The sequence below is a fragment of the Rhincodon typus genome, chromosome 34 (genome assembly GCF_021869965.1).
Source record: "Rhincodon typus isolate 14 chromosome 34, sRhiTyp1.1, whole genome shotgun sequence".
In the NCBI taxonomy this organism is placed as follows: domain Eukaryota; kingdom Metazoa; phylum Chordata; class Chondrichthyes; order Orectolobiformes; family Rhincodontidae; genus Rhincodon; species Rhincodon typus.
Genome location: NC_063365.1, coordinates 24,588,718 through 24,611,761, shown reverse-complemented (window position 1 = coordinate 24,611,761; position 23,044 = coordinate 24,588,718). Strand labels below are relative to the sequence as shown.

The 23,044-nt window shown below is 39.7% G+C and overlaps 1 protein-coding gene across 1 annotated transcript in view; it reads right to left on the bottom strand.

Moving 5' to 3' along the window:
• The window catches only part of sec24c (SEC24 homolog C, COPII coat complex component), a 67,685-nt gene that overhangs the window by 23,969 nt on the left and 20,672 nt on the right, over nucleotides 1–23,044 (bottom strand). Inside the window, exons 4-11 of the mRNA XM_048616282.1 lie at nucleotides 21,941–22,101; nucleotides 17,999–18,442; nucleotides 15,869–15,993; nucleotides 11,959–12,070; nucleotides 10,893–11,020; nucleotides 2,560–2,698; nucleotides 1,893–2,008; nucleotides 625–749 (exon numbers count right to left, since the gene is read on the bottom strand). Coding sequence (XP_048472239.1) covers nucleotides 625–749; nucleotides 1,893–2,008; nucleotides 2,560–2,698; nucleotides 10,893–11,020; nucleotides 11,959–12,070; nucleotides 15,869–15,993; nucleotides 17,999–18,442; nucleotides 21,941–22,101 — 1,350 coding nt within the window. The remainder of the gene's footprint in view (nucleotides 1–624; nucleotides 750–1,892; nucleotides 2,009–2,559; nucleotides 2,699–10,892; nucleotides 11,021–11,958; nucleotides 12,071–15,868; nucleotides 15,994–17,998; nucleotides 18,443–21,940; nucleotides 22,102–23,044) is intronic.

Below are 23,044 nucleotides of genomic sequence, written 5' to 3'. Positions count from 1 at the left end.
TGGGGAAGATAAGTAATGGATATCAAGAGCACAAAATTGTAAAGTGTGATGCAGTGTGTTTTAGAAGGAACAATGAAGGGAAGAAATATAAACTTACTGTTCAATATAAAAGGGCTGCAAAAACAAATATGGGTGGATTACGGTGCTGTTAGTGGACGGACTTCCGGAGATATTGGAGGAATGGTGATTTATTTCCAAGTTAGGATGGAAATTTTCTTGAAGGGGAACTTGCTGATGATGGAGTTCCCATGTATCTGCTACCCTTGTCATTTTAGACAGTAGGGTTCACAGGTTGGAAGGCTCAGTCAGAATAGAAAAGGTGATGCTAAATCGTTATATGTTGGTACTAAAGTCTCAGCTGGAGTACCATACCTTTGGAGGGATGTCATGAATTCTGCGAAAGGCAGAGATTTACTGGAATGGTACCTGGGTGAGAACTTCAATTACGTGGAAACTAGAGAAACAGGGACAAGTTTCCCTCACAAAAGTAAATCATTTCAAATGCGCAAGTGGATGACAACTTATTTCAATTAGGGAGATGCATGACAAGAACACCACTGCTGAGAAATCATTGGCAAAATGCTTTGTTATGATCATTTATGTCAATAGTAAATGCTCTCTCACCTTGGGAAGTAATCCAATAGAGTTTTAAGTTCCTCACATAGCAGGTGAACTAGTCCACTCTTCAGTGCATTGTAAGACACATCAATCATAAAGATGAAAGCAGGTGGATTAGGGATTTTGTTGTTCTGGAAAAGAAGCCATTTATGAAATTTGCGATGAAGTATCTCAACTCCATTAACTACAGCATTAACTTTAGCTACTATTGAACTCTACAACAGATTATCCAGTGACATAGTGGGCAACTATTAAAGCAGCACATTGGAGAGTTTTACACACAAATAGCATCAAATATCAGTCATTGTCTTCCACAAGGGAAACAAGGAAAAGAAAAGCCAAGAAATCCTGCAAGGCAGCTGATTCAATTGCACAGTTCTCCCAATGGTACAACCAGGTATAAATGTACAACAGGGGAGTTGCTCCCGTGTCCTGAACTTCCTTTTATAATTTCATGGGATATGGCCTTCCTGGCTGGGTGAGCATGTTACTCATCCCTAGTTTCTTTTGATAATATTCTTTTCCAGTTAATCCTTTCTTGGGAAAAATTGGCGGAAGTATGTAAATACATGATCACTCTGCACCCACATCCTCTCAAAGCTGCGAAAAACCTGTCCAAATTTGGCACATGTGGAAAAAACACTGATGAATTTTAAATAAATTACTATGATTCAGCAGTGATTCAAGAAACATACCTGCACCCAATTTTATGCTTGGGAATGGAGCTTGTAATCAAATCACACATGAAAGTTCCTAGTTGACAGCTACTCCCATCCATACATATTTCTGTTAATATTGCTTAAAGTCACTTGTAGACATGTTGCTATGCTTGTATTAACATGGCACTGCACAGGTGCGAACATTATAAAAACTGTTACCGAGCGACTGCACTTGTGTATCTGGCAACAAGCACATCAGTACTAAGATACTGACTAAACATTCAGGGTAAGCTATAGGCTACCTACGACAAGTCTGAATTCTCCGTAGGCTATTGTACTGTTTGATGAAATGAATTTGCAAATATGCAGGGTGACAAGAGATTTTGCAAGCAGAAATATATTTATCTTGGTCAATTAACCTAAATTGTGAATTGCTCAAAGCCATAATATGAAAGTTCTTTCCTGCAGTCACAGGATGAAATCTTTATCAGAAAATGTGCACGGTATTTGCGGAATATATTGTGTCTATGCAAATTATAATGGGAAGGATTTAAAAATTATTTACTTAACATGGAAGAACGTAGATAAATAAAATTGATCAATGTAATAAAATACCTTGCAGTAGTCTACAGTAGCTAAAAACTCATAGGAACCAAGCGACAGTTCTGGTCGGTCATAGCAGTCCATTCGCTTGCCGGTGTGATCCAAATGTTGGAAATAGTGAGGCAGTACTGTAGAAAGAATAATACCAGTCACAGTACAAACAGCTGGATACACCAAAATAAGGGATTAGGAAGGATGGAAAAGGCACTTGAACAATTCAGTCACCAATTATAAAAACAATGCCAAAAATGTCAATCCACATGCTACGTTAAGACCATTACATTTAAATCAAAATTATGCATTGCCAAAAAAAAGCATTTTAAAGCATCAAAAACCAGAATCACTCTGATGATATTGCTTACATCTCGTACAACAGGCAGCCACGAGTTATGAAGCCACAGTTCAAGATGATCAGAGGCATTTTGAACAGCAATTTATTTGAATGCCTACCAAGGAATGTTTTTCAACTCTGTCCACTATTGAGTGTATGATGACAAAAGAAAGGCAGAGCATCTAAGCTCTGGAGTCCCTGATCTGTTCAGCAAACTTCAACATGGTGCTGCATGAAGACTTGTGAACTTGACTGTGCTGTTCTTCAGTAGCATTTTCTATGAGACCTCTTCATGCTTAACCTCCAAATGGCTCAACAACTGGCTTTGAATAGAACAAAAGGGATTACCTTCAGAGACACAGCTGCAGAATGCACACTGGAACTTCCGTCCACCTTCAATAAACTGCATATAGGGGCACATGTAAGCCTTGCATCTATTGCACCTAATTGGACCAGTCTCGCCATGGTCCACGATATAAGGGGGTGCCTATGATTGAAAGACAAAATAAGAATATTTCTTTGAATCAAGAAAAATCCCTAGGAAATGTCAAATTTGCAGAACAGAGGTCATAGATTCTTTTGCACGATTGCATAATGACACATTTCAGATAGGTTAGCAACAAATCATTCACATCAACCATTAAAACACTGGAGCGCAAATTTATAAAAGGCGCGCTTACATCCACAGGATTTCTCACTTTGCATCTTTAACCAATTATTTTTGGAACACTCTCACTTATTACAAAGATAAGTAAGACCGTCAACTTGCATAACGTCCCACACACAAATGAGGTAACCAGAGAGTCTGTTTTCATAGTGTTTATTCGGACATAAAGATTGACCTGACCACTAGAAGAATATCCCTTCCTTGCAATTATTAGTAAGGGGCAGGCAGGGTCTCAATAACAGTATGCACCTCTGACAATACAGAATTTCCTTCACAGAGCACTCAATGGCAGTCAAAATTTACTTAAGTCACTGAAGTGATGAAAGGTTACCATGCTGCAATATTAGCTGTTTGTCTCACTATAGATGCTGCCTGACCTTCCAAATATTCCCAGTATTTTCACCTCAACTCAGTTAATGAATCTACCATTGCCACCTGCCCATGGTAACCATGCATGCATTTCCTTTTAAATTCATCCATATTCTATTCAATGCACTTGTTCTGAATGAGCTTAGAATTTGACTTGCTGTTTGTTGGGAGATTTACCGTAGTAGTTTTATTCAGGTTCCTCTTTTGTACCTCATTACTTTCTTAGTATAGCCATGCTGATCCCAGATAACTGGGATTTTCACTCTCTGTTGAATTTGGGCATTGCCTTTTTCTTCTGCTAAATGCCGAATTTTAACTGACTTATTGACTACAGCTGCTCAATTACATCAGTGGAATGGTCTTTTAAGTGTATGCTTAGTATCAACTACTTCTAAGAATACTTCCCACTGTTCACACGTTGGTTCACAGACCATCAAAGTTCACTCACATCTTGTCCTTACTTCAATTTAAAATCTTGGTTTGAGACTCAAGGTGCCATGCCCACCACCAATCTTGTAGTCACTGTTCACAAGATGTTCCTTTTCTGTCAAATTCTGGTTTGGTATTCATCAATACAACATGTGACCTTGCTCTTGTTGCTTCTAAATTACTCAAGAAACTTATCCTAAGTACACTGTGTGCCAAAACAATCATTTCTTTGTCAAGAATTAATTGCAATCATATAGACTGAACTCATCACATGAAAAGGAAGATTTAATGTTTCATTGAATAGAAAATTAATCAAACACTATATTTTTCTGCCCAGGTCAACTCAATTATTTCTGGGTAATTGGGTTATGCAAGGTGAATATCGAAACTTACTGTACAACATCGCATAGATTAGAACATTTCAGACATTTATTTATTTGAAATGGATCAGAGAAGTTCCATTAGAAATTAATTTTTCAGTTTTCCTGGGTCACAAAGCAATTACAAGCGCAACTACTGGAATTCAATTCAGGTCAGACCTTAGCTAGACTGGAGCTAATATCGTCAGGAGGAGATTCACGAGTACTGATGGGAGAGTTTAAACTAGTTTGTCGGGGGAATGAAAATGGAAGAGAGAATTCAGAGAGATTCAAAAGAAAGCTGGTTATGGGAAGTAGAAAAGCTATAGATAAAAGGTGAACAACTGCAGAAGCAAATCCTAGAATCAACCAGGCTAAAACTGGAAAATTGTGTTAAAAAGGCAGAATTAAAAGCATTCAAGATACATAGCATTGACAACAAATTAGGTCAATTAATGATGCTAGGAGTAAAGTAAATGATTTAATTACCATTAAGGAGACATGGCTGCAGGGTGACCAAGACTGGGAACCGAAGATTAAAAGATATTCCATACTTAGCAGGGATAGGTAGAATGGAACAAGAAATTGAGTAGTGTTGATAATAAGGGATGGGATTAGTATTAGTGGGAAAGGGTCTTAGACCGAACGATGTTTGGATGGAGTAATAGACAGAATGGGGTAATGGATAATGGTAGGAGTGGTTTATAACGAGTGTAGGTGTATAGTAGGTGTAATACAGGACATGCTATAAAACATTAAAGTAATGTAGTAATGGGAACACAGCAATTATGGGTGACTTCAATCTACACAGAGACTTGGTAAACTGAATGAAGCCTGATGCTAAGAATTCCTGGAATGTGTTTGACATTATGTAGTAATATGTTGAGCAACTAACTTGGGTAAAAGCTATTTTAGATCTAGTATTATTCAATGAAAATGGGCTAATTTTGTTTTGTAAAACAATTTTACAACACTTGAGGGGAAATAACTCATCTTGGATCTAAATTGTTTCTCCCTTATTTTAGAATTGTACTTCCACGGGAAACATCTTATCTGTATCAATCCTGTCTATTTCTTTAATTATTTTGGGTTTTGGTGAGGTCGCTTGTCATTCTTTGAAACTCCAGAGTACTTTGCCCAGTTTACCCAACCTCTTTTGATAGGGCCGGTCATTCCAACCCAAGGTACAGCAGAAGCAAACTTTCAGCACTTCTGTACTCAAAACCTCTTGCAATAGAAGCTAGTCCAGCATTTATTGCTCATCTCCTATTGCCCATCGGGCAGTTAAAGGGGCCAATTTGTGGATGTGGAGTCAAATGTAGGTCAGACCAAGTGGGATGGTAGCTTTAATGTCTTCTGTAAAGGATATTAGTGAACCAGAAGGGTTTTTTACATTAATTGACAGTGCCACTGTCTGGTATTTTATTCCTGATTTTTTAAAAACCAAACGTCTTCATCTGCCATGGTGGGATTTGAACCCAAGGCCCAAGAACATGGGGTTCTGGATTACTAGTCCAATGATAAGGCTTCCAAGGAAGTGGTACATAAGCGATGCAAACTGATGGAAGAATTCCAACAATATTATGAGAAGGCCATGCAGATTTACACAGAGCAGAAATCTTAATGTCTGGACCTACAAGGAATTGACTTGCAAGTATTTAGTTTTAATAGTTACCAATTTAACAATACACGCACATGAACTCGAGATGTCTAAGTCAACCTTTGAAGCTTCAAAAAAAAAAATCCTTCAAAAAGTGGGGGTAAATCTTGACTTATATGCCAAGTAAATATGTGAACTTCCAGTACTGTTGCAGGATGACCTATTTCTATTCTTTGGTTCCTATGTGCAGCCTGTGCTCTTTGGGCTGGTCTTAAACATCTGGGCATCATTTTGGCAACACTGCCTGCATTGCCTGCTTGATTCCATGTTGGGCTTATAAAGCACGTATAATCCCTAGAACTGTATCTTTGAACTTAAAACATTGATGCCAATTATGTGCAAGTATCGCCCTTAAATACATATTTATGCAGTTAATCCATGGTATTTTATGGACATAGTAAAATTACGGTTTCAAAGTATTTAAATGTTTGGAACCTGGGTTAAAGATTTCATTCAGGTCATCTCAGTATTCTACTTGCTTTTTTTTTTGAAAAAGCTCATATTGTAAAATTTGTGCTATCCTCAGGTTAATTCAGTTTCTAACCTAAAGGAGAACTAGTGCTTTTTGAAAATGAGTCTTGAAAAGTATCTTTTTTGGTCAGAAAAATTCTACAGCTAGAAAAATATTAATTCACTGAGTCGATCAAACAAGATTATAGGGAGACTGTGGTTTATAGTATAAAAGAAGAGTTTTCAAGGAAAATAGAATCACAGATTGGAACAGGTCATCTACAAAGCATCAAGGCCTGGTTTGTTTTATGGCCACTGAGAACTTGAATCTTTTAGATCAGAATCCCACCTTGTATTGTTTAGATTAAGGTTACTTTGCTCTGGCTAAGACTCCAAGGTTTAAGGTGAGAGGGGAAGGCTTTAAAGGGGGCCTGAAGGGCAACTTTTTCAGAGAGTGGATGGTGCGTATACTGAACAAGTTGCCAGAGGAAGTGGTAGAGGCAGGTACAATTACAACGTTTAAAAGACATTTGGACAGGTGCATGGATTGGAAAGGTTTAGAGAAATGTGGGCCAAATGCTGGCAAATGGGACTAGTTCAGTTTAGGAAACCTGGTCAGCATGAACAAGTTGGGCTGAAGGGCCTGTTTGCATGCTGCATACATCGATGACTCAATTACATTATCACATCTATGACTACAACATTAACAGGCAGAAAGCAGAGAGTAAGATTAACTGAGTAATGTAAGGTTTGCAAGCTGTGGTCAGTAGGCATGAACCTTTTAACTACAGACTCCAACACAGTGATTTTCCCCATTTATGCAAAGAACAATTAGAAAATTCCATCCTTTCAAACCAAAACAGCATTTGCCAGATTACAGAATTTCTCCTTCAGAGGTGCCAGAACCCTTCGCTCTCTTCTATTTAACAGAACGGAGTGATCAACATACACTTGGGAGTAACACAATGCTCCAGAGTTGACAGTGAACCATTTTGTGCTTCAAGTTACCAGTCATGCTCCAAACTGATTTTAGTACTGTGTCACCCTAAGTTAATTGTTTGTTTGTCAATGTTGGTCCTTTAAGCTATTCTCTCTGCTATTTCCACTTATAATACATTCTCACATGAACCTGGGATAAACGTGGTCAGGTTATAATCAGACAAAATAGCATTACTGATTTGGAGAAAGGATGAGCAGCCAGCAAACTGAACTGTTATAATAAACACAGTTATGACATGTGATAGCATACAATGACAGTATAACAAGACAGATAATGCATAGTTGTGCACAATTTCATTGGGAAATAGTCACTAGTTACTCTTGTCCAACACTGTAAGCAGGGTCAAAAATGTAATGATTGAAAATCAAATACTGGTATTGAGTCCACGATGCTTTTCACAGAGAACTCACCAAACTCTATGAAACAACAGGCATTTATAGAATGCCGTTGAAGGAGTAAAATATTCCAATATGCTTCATTGGAGCATACTCAGACAAGAGTTGACCCTCAATCTACCTTTGACCAGTTTAAAACCTATGAATTGTGATTGTGGTCATCGTTTAACAAGAACAGACTTTGCATTCTTCAGTGACCAATTTCTTTCAAACAAGGACAGAGAAGTGGATACTTTCAAAGTCACAATGCCATTAATCTAGTTCCTTCTAAACTGGTGCCTCAAAGTAATTGGCATATTCGTGGACAGCGTATGACTGAGTTTTTATAACAGCAGTTAATGACTGGCATCAAACAATTTCACACGTCCTGTACTGGAAACATAGAGAGTGTAATCCTTCATGCATGCCAACCCAAGATTTCTTCCTAATTCCAGCAAGAGAAAAATGCAATCCACACAGATTGCATAAACCACATCTCACAAGTGCATGACCCAGGAATTTGAAACGTCTAAATCAAAATGTGCTGATACAACCTCCAGAGCCTGGTATCACTTACAGTTTTTGGATTTATCTCAACAGCTGCACCAGACAAAATGGAACTATTGTCACAAAATACTTCAACTAGATAAAACTTTGTTAATGTGAAAAGAGGCAAGTTCTATTTACTGCTTGAGCACAGTGACATGGACAGCAAAGGAACCATCACTCGATTGAACTTGACAGCAAAAGTGGCCAGTTACAACTTTAATAATGAAAACCATTGGGCCCAATGCACAATTTTTAATTTCAGAGAAACATGTTTCAGAGACTCAGTTTATGCGCTAATTTTCCATTACATACAAACCTGATGAAAAGGTAGTTAAATTTATAATGGTTTTCGCAGACACAAACTTCTTGCAACCATACAGAATGTAATTCTACATGTTGGCAACTGCCTGCAATCAAATCAAATTGCATAGGCATGTTGTGGAATAATGCAAAATGTGACAAATTCAGTACCATGTCTTATTTCAGCTAACTTGGAGAGGTGGAATGAGCAGCTCAGAATGTGACAGAATAGGAGGATACCCTATCACCTCACTAAAACAATCCACTGCTGCCTGCTTTAGCGGAGGTTAGAGAGAGTGGGTCAGATAAGAGGTGAAAGGGAAGGGAGGAAAGAACAGAAGAACGTGGGAAGGATAAAAGTGGAGAAGCAGTCGGGGAGAGAAATAGATAGAAAGGAACACACAGATCGAATAAAGGAGATGTGGAAAGAAAAAAAGCAGGGAGAAAAATAATTTCCTCTGTATATTTATAGCCAGAACATCCCTCCTCAGATAAGGAAACCAAAACTGCAGTCAATACTCCGATGTGTTCTCACCAAGGTCCAGTACCATTGCAGTAAGATACTACAGCTCCTGTATTCAAATCCTCTATGAAGGCCAACATACCAGTTGCCTTCTACACCAGTCCCTGAGAGCAAGCATGCAAGTAGCAGCAGGCTGAGGAGGACATCCAGATCTTGCTGCATCTCCCCTTTCCCGATCTATTGCCATCCAGATAATAATCTGTCTGTCTTCCTTCCCAAAATGGATAATCTCACATTAATCCACACTATATTTAACCTATCATGTATTTGCCCACTCAACTTATCCAAATCACAGTGAAGCATTTTTGCATTTTGAATCCAAAGGATTTAGTGGAGGCATTGCTGATGCAATTTCTCCAACACACTTAGGTGCCGCAGACAGTGTCCAGATTTTACTTTCATACAGGAGTGTGGTGACAACTACTCCATACATGACAGCTTTTGTTAGTGTGTGGAAGTTTTAGTTTCAAACACACGCTGCTACAGATTGTAGAAGGCAGAACTACTGCATTCAATCTGGTATTGCACTTCTTTGCCAATGGTAGCCTTTTGAGAGACTAGGACTGGTTTAGAGTTTTGACTGGCAACATTCAGAGACAGACCAAGTTTCCAGCATGCAGAATTGAAGAGTTCAAGATTAGTTTGCAAATCTGATATACCATAGACCTCACTGCATTCATTCCTAAGCACTGGATCATAACATTACTCAACTTGGATTGCCACTGTGCCAAAACTAAATTAAAGGCATTTCCATCAGGATGATATTTCGTTCTGATACTGGAGGGCAGTCCATCTTTGATAATGTAAATAACCACCGCCAGACAGATTAAACAAAACAATTAATGGATTGAGGGAGCTGCTGGCTAGGCTGGCATTTATTACCCATCCTGAATCGCCTAGAAGGCAGTTAAGAGTCAAGCGCATTGAAGCATGGCTGAAATCACACGCAGGCCAGACCACACAAGGATGTCAGATTTCCTTCCCACAAGGACATGAGTGAAGCAGGTGGATTTTTACAAATATCAACATTGGTTGCATGGTCACAATCAGGCTACCTTTTAGTTCCAGATTTTCATTTAACCGCAAAACTTTATCATCTGCCATGATGGGATTCAAATATTATCCTGGGATTCTGGATTACTATCCCGGTGACGACATCATTATAGCTCCTGTACTGTTTACACAGGTGGCATCTCACAGTCTTGCTTGACCCTAGTTTAGATTTTGAAGGCATCTGTTTCAGATCTCCCAATCAGGAAAGTTGCTACCCTATCATCATGAAGTAACTACAGGGATGTGACAAAATTTCTTGGACATCCAAATCCTTGAAATACAAATCAATACAGATTTGCAATTTCCTAAGTGAAATGCTTTCATTGGGTCAACGAATGCAATGAACAACTCCTGGTGTTGATATTGATCTTTGTCTTGGGTTGGTCTGGCAACAAAGGCAATGTTGGAGGTTCCTTTGGAAGGTGTTAAAGCCACACTGTCTCTCGGAGGATTTCCTCACCCACAGGAAAGTGGATGTTTGTCAATATATTCCCTGGTATGAATTAGATGGAAATAACTTGATAGTTTCCACAGCATGATCCCGCTCCTCCCTTAAAGGATTAAACTATTATTGCATTCCCGAGGTTGGGCAGGGAGAGGAGCTCTTACTCCCAAATGCATAGGATTAATACATGGAATCTTGAGGTCTCCACAGTGGTTGCTATCACTCTCTTGGTTGGCCCCAGAACCGTGTATAACAATCCACAGATATATCACCAATAGGAGAGATGCAATGGTCAAACAGGTCAAAAACAAAGCCAATGACCCCAAACGTACTCCAAGTGAGATATTCAAAGTTGACAGATTTTTGCTTACAAGACTCCATGTTTTGGTCTGATATATACATACATGCTGAGAGATGGAAAGTAAATCAAGACACAACTGTAAAAGTATATCCTTCCAAAAAAAAAAATTGAAACACGTGGAAGAATGCAATGCATTAATTACCTCATCAGCTGGTAATGTAGCAAGTGGTTTAATGACTGCAGTAAGGGGAACTTGGCATTGCTTTGCCATATCTGAAGTGCAAGGAAGATTATAAGCTGCACATCGAATAAATCGAGGACTTGCATTCCCTGCAAAACAAGCACAAACAAGTTATAATTTTTAAAAATAATACTACTTCTGTTACTTGGTAATACAGAACTTAAATTTTGTTGAAGCAATTTTTTCCCCCTTCTTTCATGGGCTGTTAATACTGCTGGCTGAGCAGTCATTTATTGTCCATTCCTAACTGCTTGGAAGAGTCAACCAAATTGCCATAAATTTGGAGCCATAGAGGCCAGATTAGTTAAGGACAGCAGATTTCCTTCCTAAAACACATTTGTGAGGCAGATTGATTTTTATTAATATGACATCAATCGCGAGTACATGAGCACCATTAGGTTATCTCTTTACTGAATTCAAATTTCACCATCTGCCATGGTGAAATCAGGCCTCCAGAATATTCAGGATTACTAATCCAGTGATATTACCATTATGCCACCTCCCTTGTTCTTTTGTACTCATCAGGATAAACACAAGAATGCCAAATTTCAAACAGGAAACTGTCACGCAGAACAGGGCACTGACTGGGTGGCACTTGACTCTAACTGGTCAAGGCATTACCAAGGAGAAAGCAATGAGAAATTATCAGCTTTCAGGCAGATCAAACACAGCACGAGGCTTGAAAATATCCTCTGTTTGCAGAAAAAATATCCCTGCATATGCATGTATGGTCCCTTTGCTGAAAAAAAGAGTCAGTCAATCGGACTACAGTGTGACACACATGCATGAACTAGGATCCACACATATTATCCACAGGGTCATGATTCTTGCAGACAAACAGGTGTATGCACTGTGCCTACTCCATGACCAAAAAAAAAGGTGACAGCCATTCTCTGGTTGTCTTCTCAGGACAATGTCTTGCCAATCGGAGCCAACATCAAGGTAGCCAACTCCAGTGACAAAACATGCTTTGGCTGTTGTCACAAAGCAAAATATTGAAGATGTTAAAGAGTCTTAAGGATGTTACCTTGATCTTTTACCACAAAGTCAGTAGTAACAAGTGGTGGAACTTGACCTCGCACACCGGTCGAGAATGGTTCAGTTCCTCTGTTTGACTTATCATCTTCAATCACTTGAATCTGTCAGAGTATATGATAAATTTCAAATTGTCATTCAATAAAACACAAAGCCAAGTCCTTCAATTTTGGAAATATCTAAAAAGCTTGTTGGAAGAGGATCTAAGTGGATATTATGGTCACATATGACTGAACAAACACTTAAAATTCCCGAAGCAATTCAGTAAACAAGTAATCCTGTTGTAATCCTGAGCAAGAGGCCAGGATAATTCCAGGTGTGACTTCTCATCTGTGCCGAGTTAGCTGACCTCAGTCAGAGTAGCAACAGAACAACAAATGGTTCCATAATGCCTAGAGAAGAGGAAGAAATGAACGCAGGCTCCAAGCTCTGAACACTGTTCACTGGCTGCTGCTAGGCACATGGGTTAGTGTCAAGTAAGCTGGGGAAAAATTTCCAGTGAGTGGAAGTAGAAGTTTGTAGTAGAGGGAAAAGTGTAAACGTTTAATTTGAATTGATTTCGTAAGCGTAGCTTATTAATAACTCTTGCTGTTTTTCAATCAAAAACATCTCTATAGATTGCAGAGTAATTACAGTGCTCTCAAAAGGGCTAAGAGGTTCTCATTGAGCACTATTAAATTAAATTGAAAACATTTGTAAAAAAAATCCATTTATTGCATTCATTAGACCTAGTCAAATTTACATTCTGAAATTCAGTATTGAAGCACAAATGACCCAGCAGCTTTCTCAGCAGGCACATGTTGTTAAGAAACAGCAACTGACTGAATATTGCCTCAAGTTATTTACATCTTCCACTTTAATTTTACTCAGTGTTCTAAGTCTTCTACTAAGCAATGGCAGCAAGTATTACAATAGGGTTGCTGGCTCTTGCATATAATTTGGGAGGCAGAAAGACTACACGGAAGAGCTAAAATGATCTGCATTATTTGAAAAGGATATTTATGCAAGTGCAACAAGAAAGCACAGTGACAGTTTGCCAAAAGAATAGTTACATGTGTGACACCAACTAAGACCACAAATGTTCACTAAGCTGAAGAAGCAAGTTTAGATCTGATTTTCGGCAATCATATTTTATCTACCACTGTCTGTAAGGTACCAAAGTAGATCACTAGGTTAAGTTGTTCAAACATGAAACCAATCCAAAAGTTATTGATACTGTCAGAAAGATTTATACTGTAGGAATTCTCCTTTGTGTAGTCATTTAACTGACACAATAACGTGGTATTATAAAATAAGGTGTAGACAAAGTGCAATTAAACTGAAGATTTTGTGACCTTACAGCACACATTTGTCAGATGTACAGCAATATGCCTTTTAGAATGAAAATCAAAGGCAGTAATCAAGAAAGTAACAGCACACATACATACAAGCAGACTTACTGGACTAGGAATTGCATCTGGATCTATTCTATGTCTTGTTTTCTGTTGAGGTGGCAGTTCATTAAGTTGCTTAAAAAGGCACAAATGAGCAGCAAAACAGGAGAGAAACAGAACAGTAACAGTTGTTACTTCTATCTTCCCACATGAATGGTGCCACATCAGCAAGTCCTTTGACATACGTTTACACATACATCATTGCACATGCAAGCTGTGTTATTTAGTTAGACTGGTTATCTGTTTATTTCAATGCATTATGCAGGCCTGTTCACATTTCCACAGCTTTAATATTAAAAAGCTGAATTTTTAGAAAGTATTCTGGCAAGAATGATAATTTTATATATAAAACAAAGTGTTAGCATTTCAACTCTGGAACTGTCCAATAGTGTTTACTCAAAAATCTGACAGAAGTTAAATTTTTAAACAGAAATACAGAGAGGTAGTAGCATTTAGTTTAAGCTTATTTGATGTCAAGCTTTAATGCCCCTTTTTAGTTTCCCTTTCAATGTCTTGCAAGCCAATTATCCAAACACATCCAAGTTGAGAGTTCAGAACTGTCCAGAGACTTCAGAACATCTACAATTGTTAAATATTACCTGCTTAAAAGTGATTACAGCAGGGGAACTTCACTAGTGCCTTCCCAGGTTAGAAGTTTTAACAGTTCAAGCACCCTAACCAGAATTTACTCCCAAGTATCTGTCAAGATTGCATTACATGCCAAAAGAAAACCTGCAACTGATCATTTACTACCTGCTACCCAAAACTTCCAATGGAGTTTCACAATCCCATGTCAACTCCTGACTTCATTACTGAAACCACATTCTTGGTAGATACAATTTTGTTATTATTCCCGTAAAAGGATCAGTCAGTTGAATTTTGCAGGAGGAGACTGACAGCATATTACTTTTGGGCAAAAGCAAATCAAGAACACAGCCATACCTTTCTCAGAAACTGGACAGAAGGCCCAAAAAAAAGACACAAGGCTGGTGATCACTGTTGTTTTCATAAGTCTCAAATAAAATGTTTCAATCAAAAGCCTTACAGCTATCACATCGATTACCATTTCAATCAACAATCCAGTATAATCCTAACATCTCACCAAGAATTTACATGTTTCAAATTCTCATCTGCACTACCTTGACCGAAACTCTACATCAGGCATTAATCACTAGCTTTCCCCCACATCCCAAAATAATCTTTAACCAACTTGAGCAATTTTGCATTTTCCAACAGTTTTTCTTAATGACAGTAAAAAATGGTCTCATTGTATCACCATGATTTACGAGTCTTACGTGCATTAAAGCAACGTTGGTATTTTTTGTAACGAGGGATAACCACCGAGCACCTGCTTCAAGCTCAGACTTGCTCTCAAGCCTGACTGATTCCACAAGCAGGTTCCTGCTCTTCTCTCTGGTTCCCATTCTCATGTGGAGAGAGAAGCAAGGATAGAGAGAGGAGAGAATGAACACTGAACTTAAAGAGTTAACAGGAGATCACGACTGAACGAAGAGATTGTCAACTAATCACAGGATGCATGGCACCAGGCTGGCTGTGGGGCAACAGACTTGAAGAAGCTGCAACCCAGGCAACCAGAAAGGAAGGGAGAGAAGATTTAGGATTCTAAGAGTTGGCATACAGAAAGAAGACTGAAGCATGGAAAAGCTGATGCACCAGGAAAAGATTAGTCTGCTGTCTACCAGAATTACAGTACCAACCACCACAAGTAGAGTGTTCAGGACACCAAGCTGAAGCAGAAGTGACTGCAAACAGTCCCCCCAAGCATAACACATTTTCAGTGCAGGAACTGTTATTTGAAGCTATGTTATATGCAATGAATTAAACAGTCATGATACTTCGCATTGCGTGAAATCAAATCTCCAACCAGAAGTGCAAACATGTTCACATTAACACATGCAAAAAAAAAATACGAAAACTACCTTCAGGTCTCTCAAGTTTGTAAACAATGGACAGGTGCAAGCAAATCCTTGTAATAAGCAGAAAATGACTTTTTTTTTATTTATTTACAGGATGTAGACATTGCTGACAAGCCCAGCACTTGTTGCCCATCCCTAAATCACCCTTGAAGCAGTTAAATGTCAACCCATATTGCTTTGGGTCTGGAATCATATGTAGGTCAGACCGGGTAAGGATGGCAGATTTCCTTCCCTCGAGGACATTAGTAAACTAGATGGGTTTATCTGGCAACTGCTGATAGTTTTACGGCTACCATTAACGAGACGAGCTTTAGATTCCAATTTAAATTGAATTTAAATTGAATTTAAATTCCATCAGCTGCTATGGTGGAATTTGAACCCATGTCCCCAAAGCATTAGCCTGGGCCTCTGGATTAAGCGTCCAGTGACGTTCCTACGAAGCCACCATCTTCTCCTTAAAACACTGAAGAAACTTTACAAGCATTAGAGCACAATAGTCAGAAAGACAACAGCTATAAATTGTAGTCCTTACTGGGCTAGGAATGCTATCTGGGTCCAGCCTTTTCTGTTGTGGTTGGGGTTGACTGGTGTAACTTGGTGCTCCAGTGTAAGGTGCAGCAAAGTTCGGCTGGGGTGACCTCACTTGTCCAAAAGAACCTGAAAGGACATCACAAATCAAGAAAAGCTAACATGTGTATATATCGTAACATCAAGGGATACTCGGAGAATTAGTGATGGATCAGCAAAATGCGATGTACAATATACAATTGTTCAGCATTTATCGCTCACCCCCTACTGAGCAAGTGCTGTTTGATAGCATTGTTGATGACACCTTCCACCACGTCACTAATGATCGAAAGCAGGTTGATCTGACAGTAATTGTCCAGGTTGGACCTGTCCTTATATGTACAGGACACATGAGCATTTTTACATATTGTTCGGTATATATCAGGGTTGCAGTTATATTGGAAAAGCTTGACTAGGGGCACAGCAAGTTGTGCAGCTTAAGTCTTCAATACTATTGCTGGAACGTTGTCAGGGTCCATAGCCTTTGGAATATCCAATGCCTTCAACCATTTCTTGATATAACGTGGAATGAATAGAATTGGCTGAAGACTGACAATTACAATGCTGGGGCTCTATACAGGACTTGTTACTTTTGGCTGGAGACTTATGAATGCTTCAACCTGATCTTTTGTACCGTTGTGGAGTCCCCCATCATTGAGAGGGTACTTGTGGGACCACCTGCTTCAGTGTATTATTTAACTATCTATCATTATTTACAATGAAATGTGGCAACACTGCAGAGCTTAGATCTGATGTACTGGTTGTGGAATTGCTTAGCCTTGTGTTTACACTGTTTGGTACACAGGTTGTAGCTTCACCAGGTTGACACTTCATTTTCAGCTGTGCCTGGTGCTGTTCCTGGCATTCCTTTCTGCACTCTTCATTGAAGCAGGGCTGATTGCCTGGCATGATAGTAATTGTGGAGCATGGGATATACTGGGCCATGGGGTTGCAGATTGTGTTGGAGTACAATTCTGCTGACGGCCACACAGCCTCATCAATGCCCAGATGCCAGTCTTCAGTTGCTTGATGTATTCACAAGTTTATTCCATTGATCAAGGTGATTCAACCCTACAACATGATAGAGGGTACCCTCAACGTGAAGACAAGGCAAGCACTGAGAGTGGTCTCTCCTACCAACAATGTCATGAACAGCTATATCGGTGACAGGCAGACTGTTGAGGATGAGGGTCAATATGTTTTTCCCTCTTGTTGATTCTCTCACTACCTGTCAGACTCAGTCTATGAGCTTTGCATTTGACGACTCAACCAGCTTGGGGACTTTACAGGGGCTGCAGCCAATGCTGAGGACTCCCAGGGCAACTCTCTTCCGTATCATCACATCTGCTTGGCCTATCCTGCCAGTGGGACAGGTTATGGTGATGTCCGAGACATCAGTGTCTTAGTAGATGCCAGGTGGTCCACCCAGTTTCTTCTTCTTCTTTTCTGTTACGACAATGATTTGCTTGGCCATTTCAGGGGGCAGTTAAGAATTAACTACATTGCTGTGTGCCTGGAGTCACAGGTACACTACACCAGGTAAGGACAGCAGTTTCCCTCCTGAAAGGAGACTCATGACAATCAACAATGGTTTGACGGTCATCATTGTACCTTTAAATTTTTGATGAAGTCACACAGATTACTGTATGGGTGAAACAAAAGGCGGTGTTGGGATAGAGGAATCTGATTGCTCATTTGTATTATGACGAAAATCACCATCTTTAACACTAGTGCATTCCTGACCATGGTCCAATTATTCTGACATGCAGCTGAAGATAACTACCAGAATCTCAGAAAACTTGCATAGATATGACTTATTTCTCAAAGTATTCTAGACACATTTTCTCAAACAATCCAGTCAAATGTTGCAAGAACTATTTAATCCCCTACCTTTCCCTGTTAAATGCATAACTTAACTACTTTGGTGTTGAATGGAAAATCTAACTTAAATTTGTTCTTTCTTTTGAAAATTCATGAAAATTTTGCAGGCTCAAATAAGCACATGTTCCAACCTTATAACTTTTCACAAAACACGAGACAGATTATGTCCACTGCTTCAATCCCTGTTGCAAGTATTCAGCATATAGAGACTTACCATTCTGTTGAGGTATAAGTCCCTGACTAGGTTGAGTTGGATGCGCTTGAAAGCCCTGAGTTGGTGGACCAGTCACTACTCCTGGCATACCAGACTGAGGACCTGTGGGTCTGTGATTCAGTTGGGGTGGGTAATGTCCAGTCGGAGGCTGGGATGGGGGAAGGCCTGTCTGAGGCTGTCCAGACAGTGGTGGTCCATGCATTGCTGGGGGTCTTGGCACCCCAGGTGGAGGAGGGAGAGCTGAGCCAGTCAAACCTGTAGATGTGGGAGGCGAGGTGAAGGTTGACACTGGGACTGGTTGCCCAGGAAAGGGATGTTGGGGAGGGTTACCACCCTGAGGCACGCTTGAGGGAATATTCTGTAGTGGAGTAGGATATTGCGTGTACGATCCTAGACCGGTGGGCGGAAAACTTGGTGCTGTTTGATGATGAGAAGCTGGTGGCCCTGTGAACAAAAGATATTACTGTCAATGGCAATCCCACAGAAGTAATTCTGAAATCAGGCAGGTAGTAAGACAATTGGAAATTGTTCCATAGTTCTGTAATTTACAGCTTCTATCTTTAGGCGAAATCACATTGCTTGCATTTAGCCAAGAAACAGCAATGTGTGTATTTTGAGCAGAATTTGAAGCCTGATAATGTAGCAGAAATTGCTCATTGTACCAATAATTAGGGGAGTACTGTTTTAAAATTAAATGTCGCTGTTTTAGGACAGAGATGAGGATGTTTTATTCAAGCCAGCTATGCAACTTTGGAACTCTGCGTCAGAAAGTGCTGAGGCAGGGTCACTGAATATTTTTCAAAGCAGCAGCGGATAGATTCTTGTTTGACAGGGGAAACTGAGGGTTATCGGGATGGATGGATGGAAATCTGCAATTTGAAACAGATAGTTGTGACCATATTAAATGGCAAAATAGGCTTGAGGGGATTAATCAGCCTGTTGAGCTTGCTCCACCATTTAAATCCAATTGAGGCTGATTGAACACTTCAATACCTTTTACGCACACCATCTATAAAGTCATCGGTAATCAGAAATCTAGCAAGCTCTGCTTTAAGTACATCTCCAATGACCGAGCTTCCACAGCCATCTAGGGTAGAGAATTCCAAAGATCCTCAACATGCAAGGTAAAATCATTTCTCATCTCATCCTAAATAGTACCCCACTTATTTTTAAAATTGTGTCCCTGGTTCTAGACTCCCTAGAGAAACATCTTTCCTGCAACAACCATGTCTATTCCTTTAATACTTGGTACATTACAATGAGATCACTTCTCATTCTTCCAAACTCTAGAGAATACACACAGTTTGCCCAATCTCTCTTCATTGAACAGTCCATCCTCCTGATCACAAACCTGGTGAACATTTGTTACACTCCCTCTATGGCAACATCTTCCCTGAGATAAAGAGACCAAAACTAAGCTATTACAATTGAACAAAGGCTTCACCATTCCTGTAGTCAAATTCTCTTGCAATAATCAGTAACATTCATTAGCCTTCCTAATAGCTTGCTGCACCTGCATGTTAGCCTTCGGTGACTTATTACCGAGGTTACCCAGGTCCCTTTGCACACGTACACTTTCCAACCGCTCACCATTTAAGAAACACTCTGAACACCTGTTCCCTTGACCAAAAAGTGTATAGCCTCACATTTTTTCACATTATATTCCATCTGTCACATTCTTGCCCACATCTCCCTCGACTGATCGAAGACATAAGAATCTGTAATTCCCGGTTTTCTTCCTTGCTGTATTCTTAAATAGTGGGGTGACATTTGATACCTTCCAATCTGCAGGACGCACTCCAGAATCTATAGAATTTTTGAAGACAATCACCTGTGCAGCACTGATTAGTCAAACTCCAATTACCGAATTATAACGCGAGATACCACAAATTAGAGTTATATACCCTGGAATTTAGAAAGTTAGGGGAGGACATAATCTAACTTCAAGGTATTAAGGGAAAACTGATAGATTAGAGCCAAACTATTGCAACTCATTGGGGAGTCTCACGTGAAAGGGCAGTGCCTAAAAATTAAGAACCCAACATTTCAGAAGAGAAGTGTGGAACCATTTCTACACATGAAGTTTGCAAGTTTGAAACGTTGGCACAAACCTCAACTAAAACTAGATTTTTTTTATTCACTTGTGGGATGTGGACATCACTGGTTGGCCAGTATTTTTACTGCCTGTCCCAAGTTGTCCTTGAGAAGGTGGTGGTGAGCTGCCTTCTTGAGCCGCTGTAGTCCTCATATTGTAGGGTGACCCACAATGCCCTTGGGAAGGAATTCTAGGATTTTAACCCAGCGACAGCGAAGGAATAGTGATAAATTTACAAGTCAGGCTGGTGAGTGGCTTAGGTGGGAATTTGAAGGTGGTGTTTCCATGTATCTGCTGCTCTTGCCCTTCTAGATGAAAGAAGTCATGGGTTTGGAAGGAGCTATCTGAGGATCTTTAGTGAATTTCTGCAGTATATCTTAGCAGATGGCACACCCAGCTGGTAGTGAGCGTCAGTGTTGGAGAGAGTGGATGTTTGTCAATGTGGTGCCAATCAAGTGGGCTGCTTTGTCCTGAATGATGTCAAGCTTCTTGAGTGTTGTTGCAGCTGCACCCATTCAGGCAAGTGGGATGTATTCCATCACACTCCTGACTTGCAACTTCTAGATGGTCTAAATTGTGTATTTTGAATGAGAGATTGATAGATTATTGTTAACTAAAGGTATTAAAGGATATAAAAAAAGGCAGGTTCATGAAATTATCAGAATGAAGATCATTCGTGATCTAACTGAACTACAGAACAGCTTGCAGTCCTAAATGGGCACCTCCTCTCTCTAGACTCCACAAAGGTAAGAAATTGAAAACAAAGTTTAAGATTCTTGGGGAATACCAGAAAAAACAACATGGGAGTTGGAAAAGAAACCATAACAGATTTAAAAAAAATTACATAGTCAAAATTTCAAGAAATCACATTATTATGGGGAGGGAGTAAAATCTCACCAATGAAGGAACTGGTTAGGAGGCTTTGAGCTGACAGTTAAGTGACTTTCATATGATGAAAGAAGGCTTTCAAGTGGTGATAGTGAATTCATACACAAATATTTTCTTGTGAGCTCTCAAGTAACAACTGAACTCCAAAACACACTAATCCTCTCTCTATAGTTCAACGTCATAACAATGAGCACGAGACAAACACCAGTTGCCGAGTGTGTGCCACTCATGTCCATGAAGCCCTGATCTCTGCCAGACCATTACTACCTAGGGATAAGGTACAATGAGAAATGTGTGTTCTTTAATGTGGAGAAAAAGCTGAAATGTGAATCCAGCCATAACACTCCCACAAACAGTGCTTCATACAGACAAACCTTTGGATACTCTTGAACCTGTGCGCTCGCAGTCCTAAGAGACAGACTATATCAATGGGTGAATTTTTCCATTGGGGAGCAGATCCTTGTCTATTGCTTCTATACAGGTGACTGTAAAATGGCATAGACACAGATCTGCTTCTTAAACAGTGTGAAGAATGAGATTAAACTCATGAGAAATATTTAAAAGGGTCATGATTGAGAAATAACTAGCAACTTGAGGGAAGTGAGAGAAACAGATAAGTGAATTTTTCTAAAAATTTGAGGGCAGATTTGGGAAACAATTGAGATTGTAAATTAATCCATTTGTGGGCTGGACTTCGTCAGAGGAAATTCCAGCTTTGGAACATTGCAACCTATTTCTAAGTCAGCCTTTTGTAAAGGATGGCGAGATGAAGTATGGTTGGAATTGACTCATTGGGTGCACTTATATTAAGCGTTTGGGATGAATAGCCCATTTCTTGTCGTGAGCTTATGTGATGAGAGTTTTTGGAATGTAGGTTTTTAGATAAATCAAGCATGAACAATTTGGTCTATGAAGACAAATTCAACTATACACAATCCTAGCAGTTTAACATCACTTACCGTAACTCTGACTGGCAGGTGGTGGTGCATTATTTGTAGAACCACTGATCTGCATCGCTGCCATTTGATTTGGTAACTGTTGTGCGGTACTGTGCAGGGGTGCATATTGTTGATATGGCATCGGATGACTACCAGGCATGTATGGTTGAGAGACTGGAAACCTGCAAAAGAACTTTAATCATTAGATTCCTGCATTCACAAGAGGTCATTCCAGTACTGTAGGGGGAAGGTTAGGTAATGGTCAACAACAAAGCCAAGCCAGCAACATTTTGAGCAATTTCTCTGAACCCAGGTGTTCAAACCTCCTCCTTACATCAACTTCTGTGAAGTCTACGGACTTTCTGTAAGAGTGCCTATTAGCACATCGTTGTTAATGTGAAGGTGACTTATACAGCAAGGGTGACCCCAAGCAAAAGAAATATTAAGACAATTAAAGCTGAAGGTATGAAACAACGCACTACATTTCTGAGTATTTAGAGTCTATAATGTTACAGGAAGAGAGAGGAACTCAGTGACAAGACACTTCTACAATGAGTTAAATCATTTGTTTTTCTTGACTCTCTATCTGTTTTGTTTGAAGTGCCAATCTCATTAGGAAAACTTAGCTGGATGAACACTCTCCCAATTTTTGAACATGCTGGAATCATATTAGCACAGGATGTCATGTCAGTTAAGGTGCCCAGTGTCAGGTCTAAAACTGCAGCAGTTGCCTCATCAGCATTGAATACTTAAATGAAAATATTCTATACAATAGCTGGAATTTTTAAAAAAAATATATAAAAGACAACATTTAGAAGGGGTACTGGTCTTGCAAAGGGAATGGTACAAAAGGGAGAAAAGCTAACAGTCAGCATTTCAGAATCCTGCAGAATTCACAACATTGACTGGTTAGGCTGAACCACTTAGATATTTCACTAGATATTTTTCATGTAATTCTACAAATTAACATCTCAATTTCAAAATCCTTATGCATTGTTAAGTCCTTATTGTTCTACATGTCCTACAAGTCCTACAGGTACACCAACCCCCAACCACCCCGCACAGCCAACCATCCCCCCACCCCCCACCCACCCCCCCCCCCACCCACCCCCCCCCCCCCCCCCC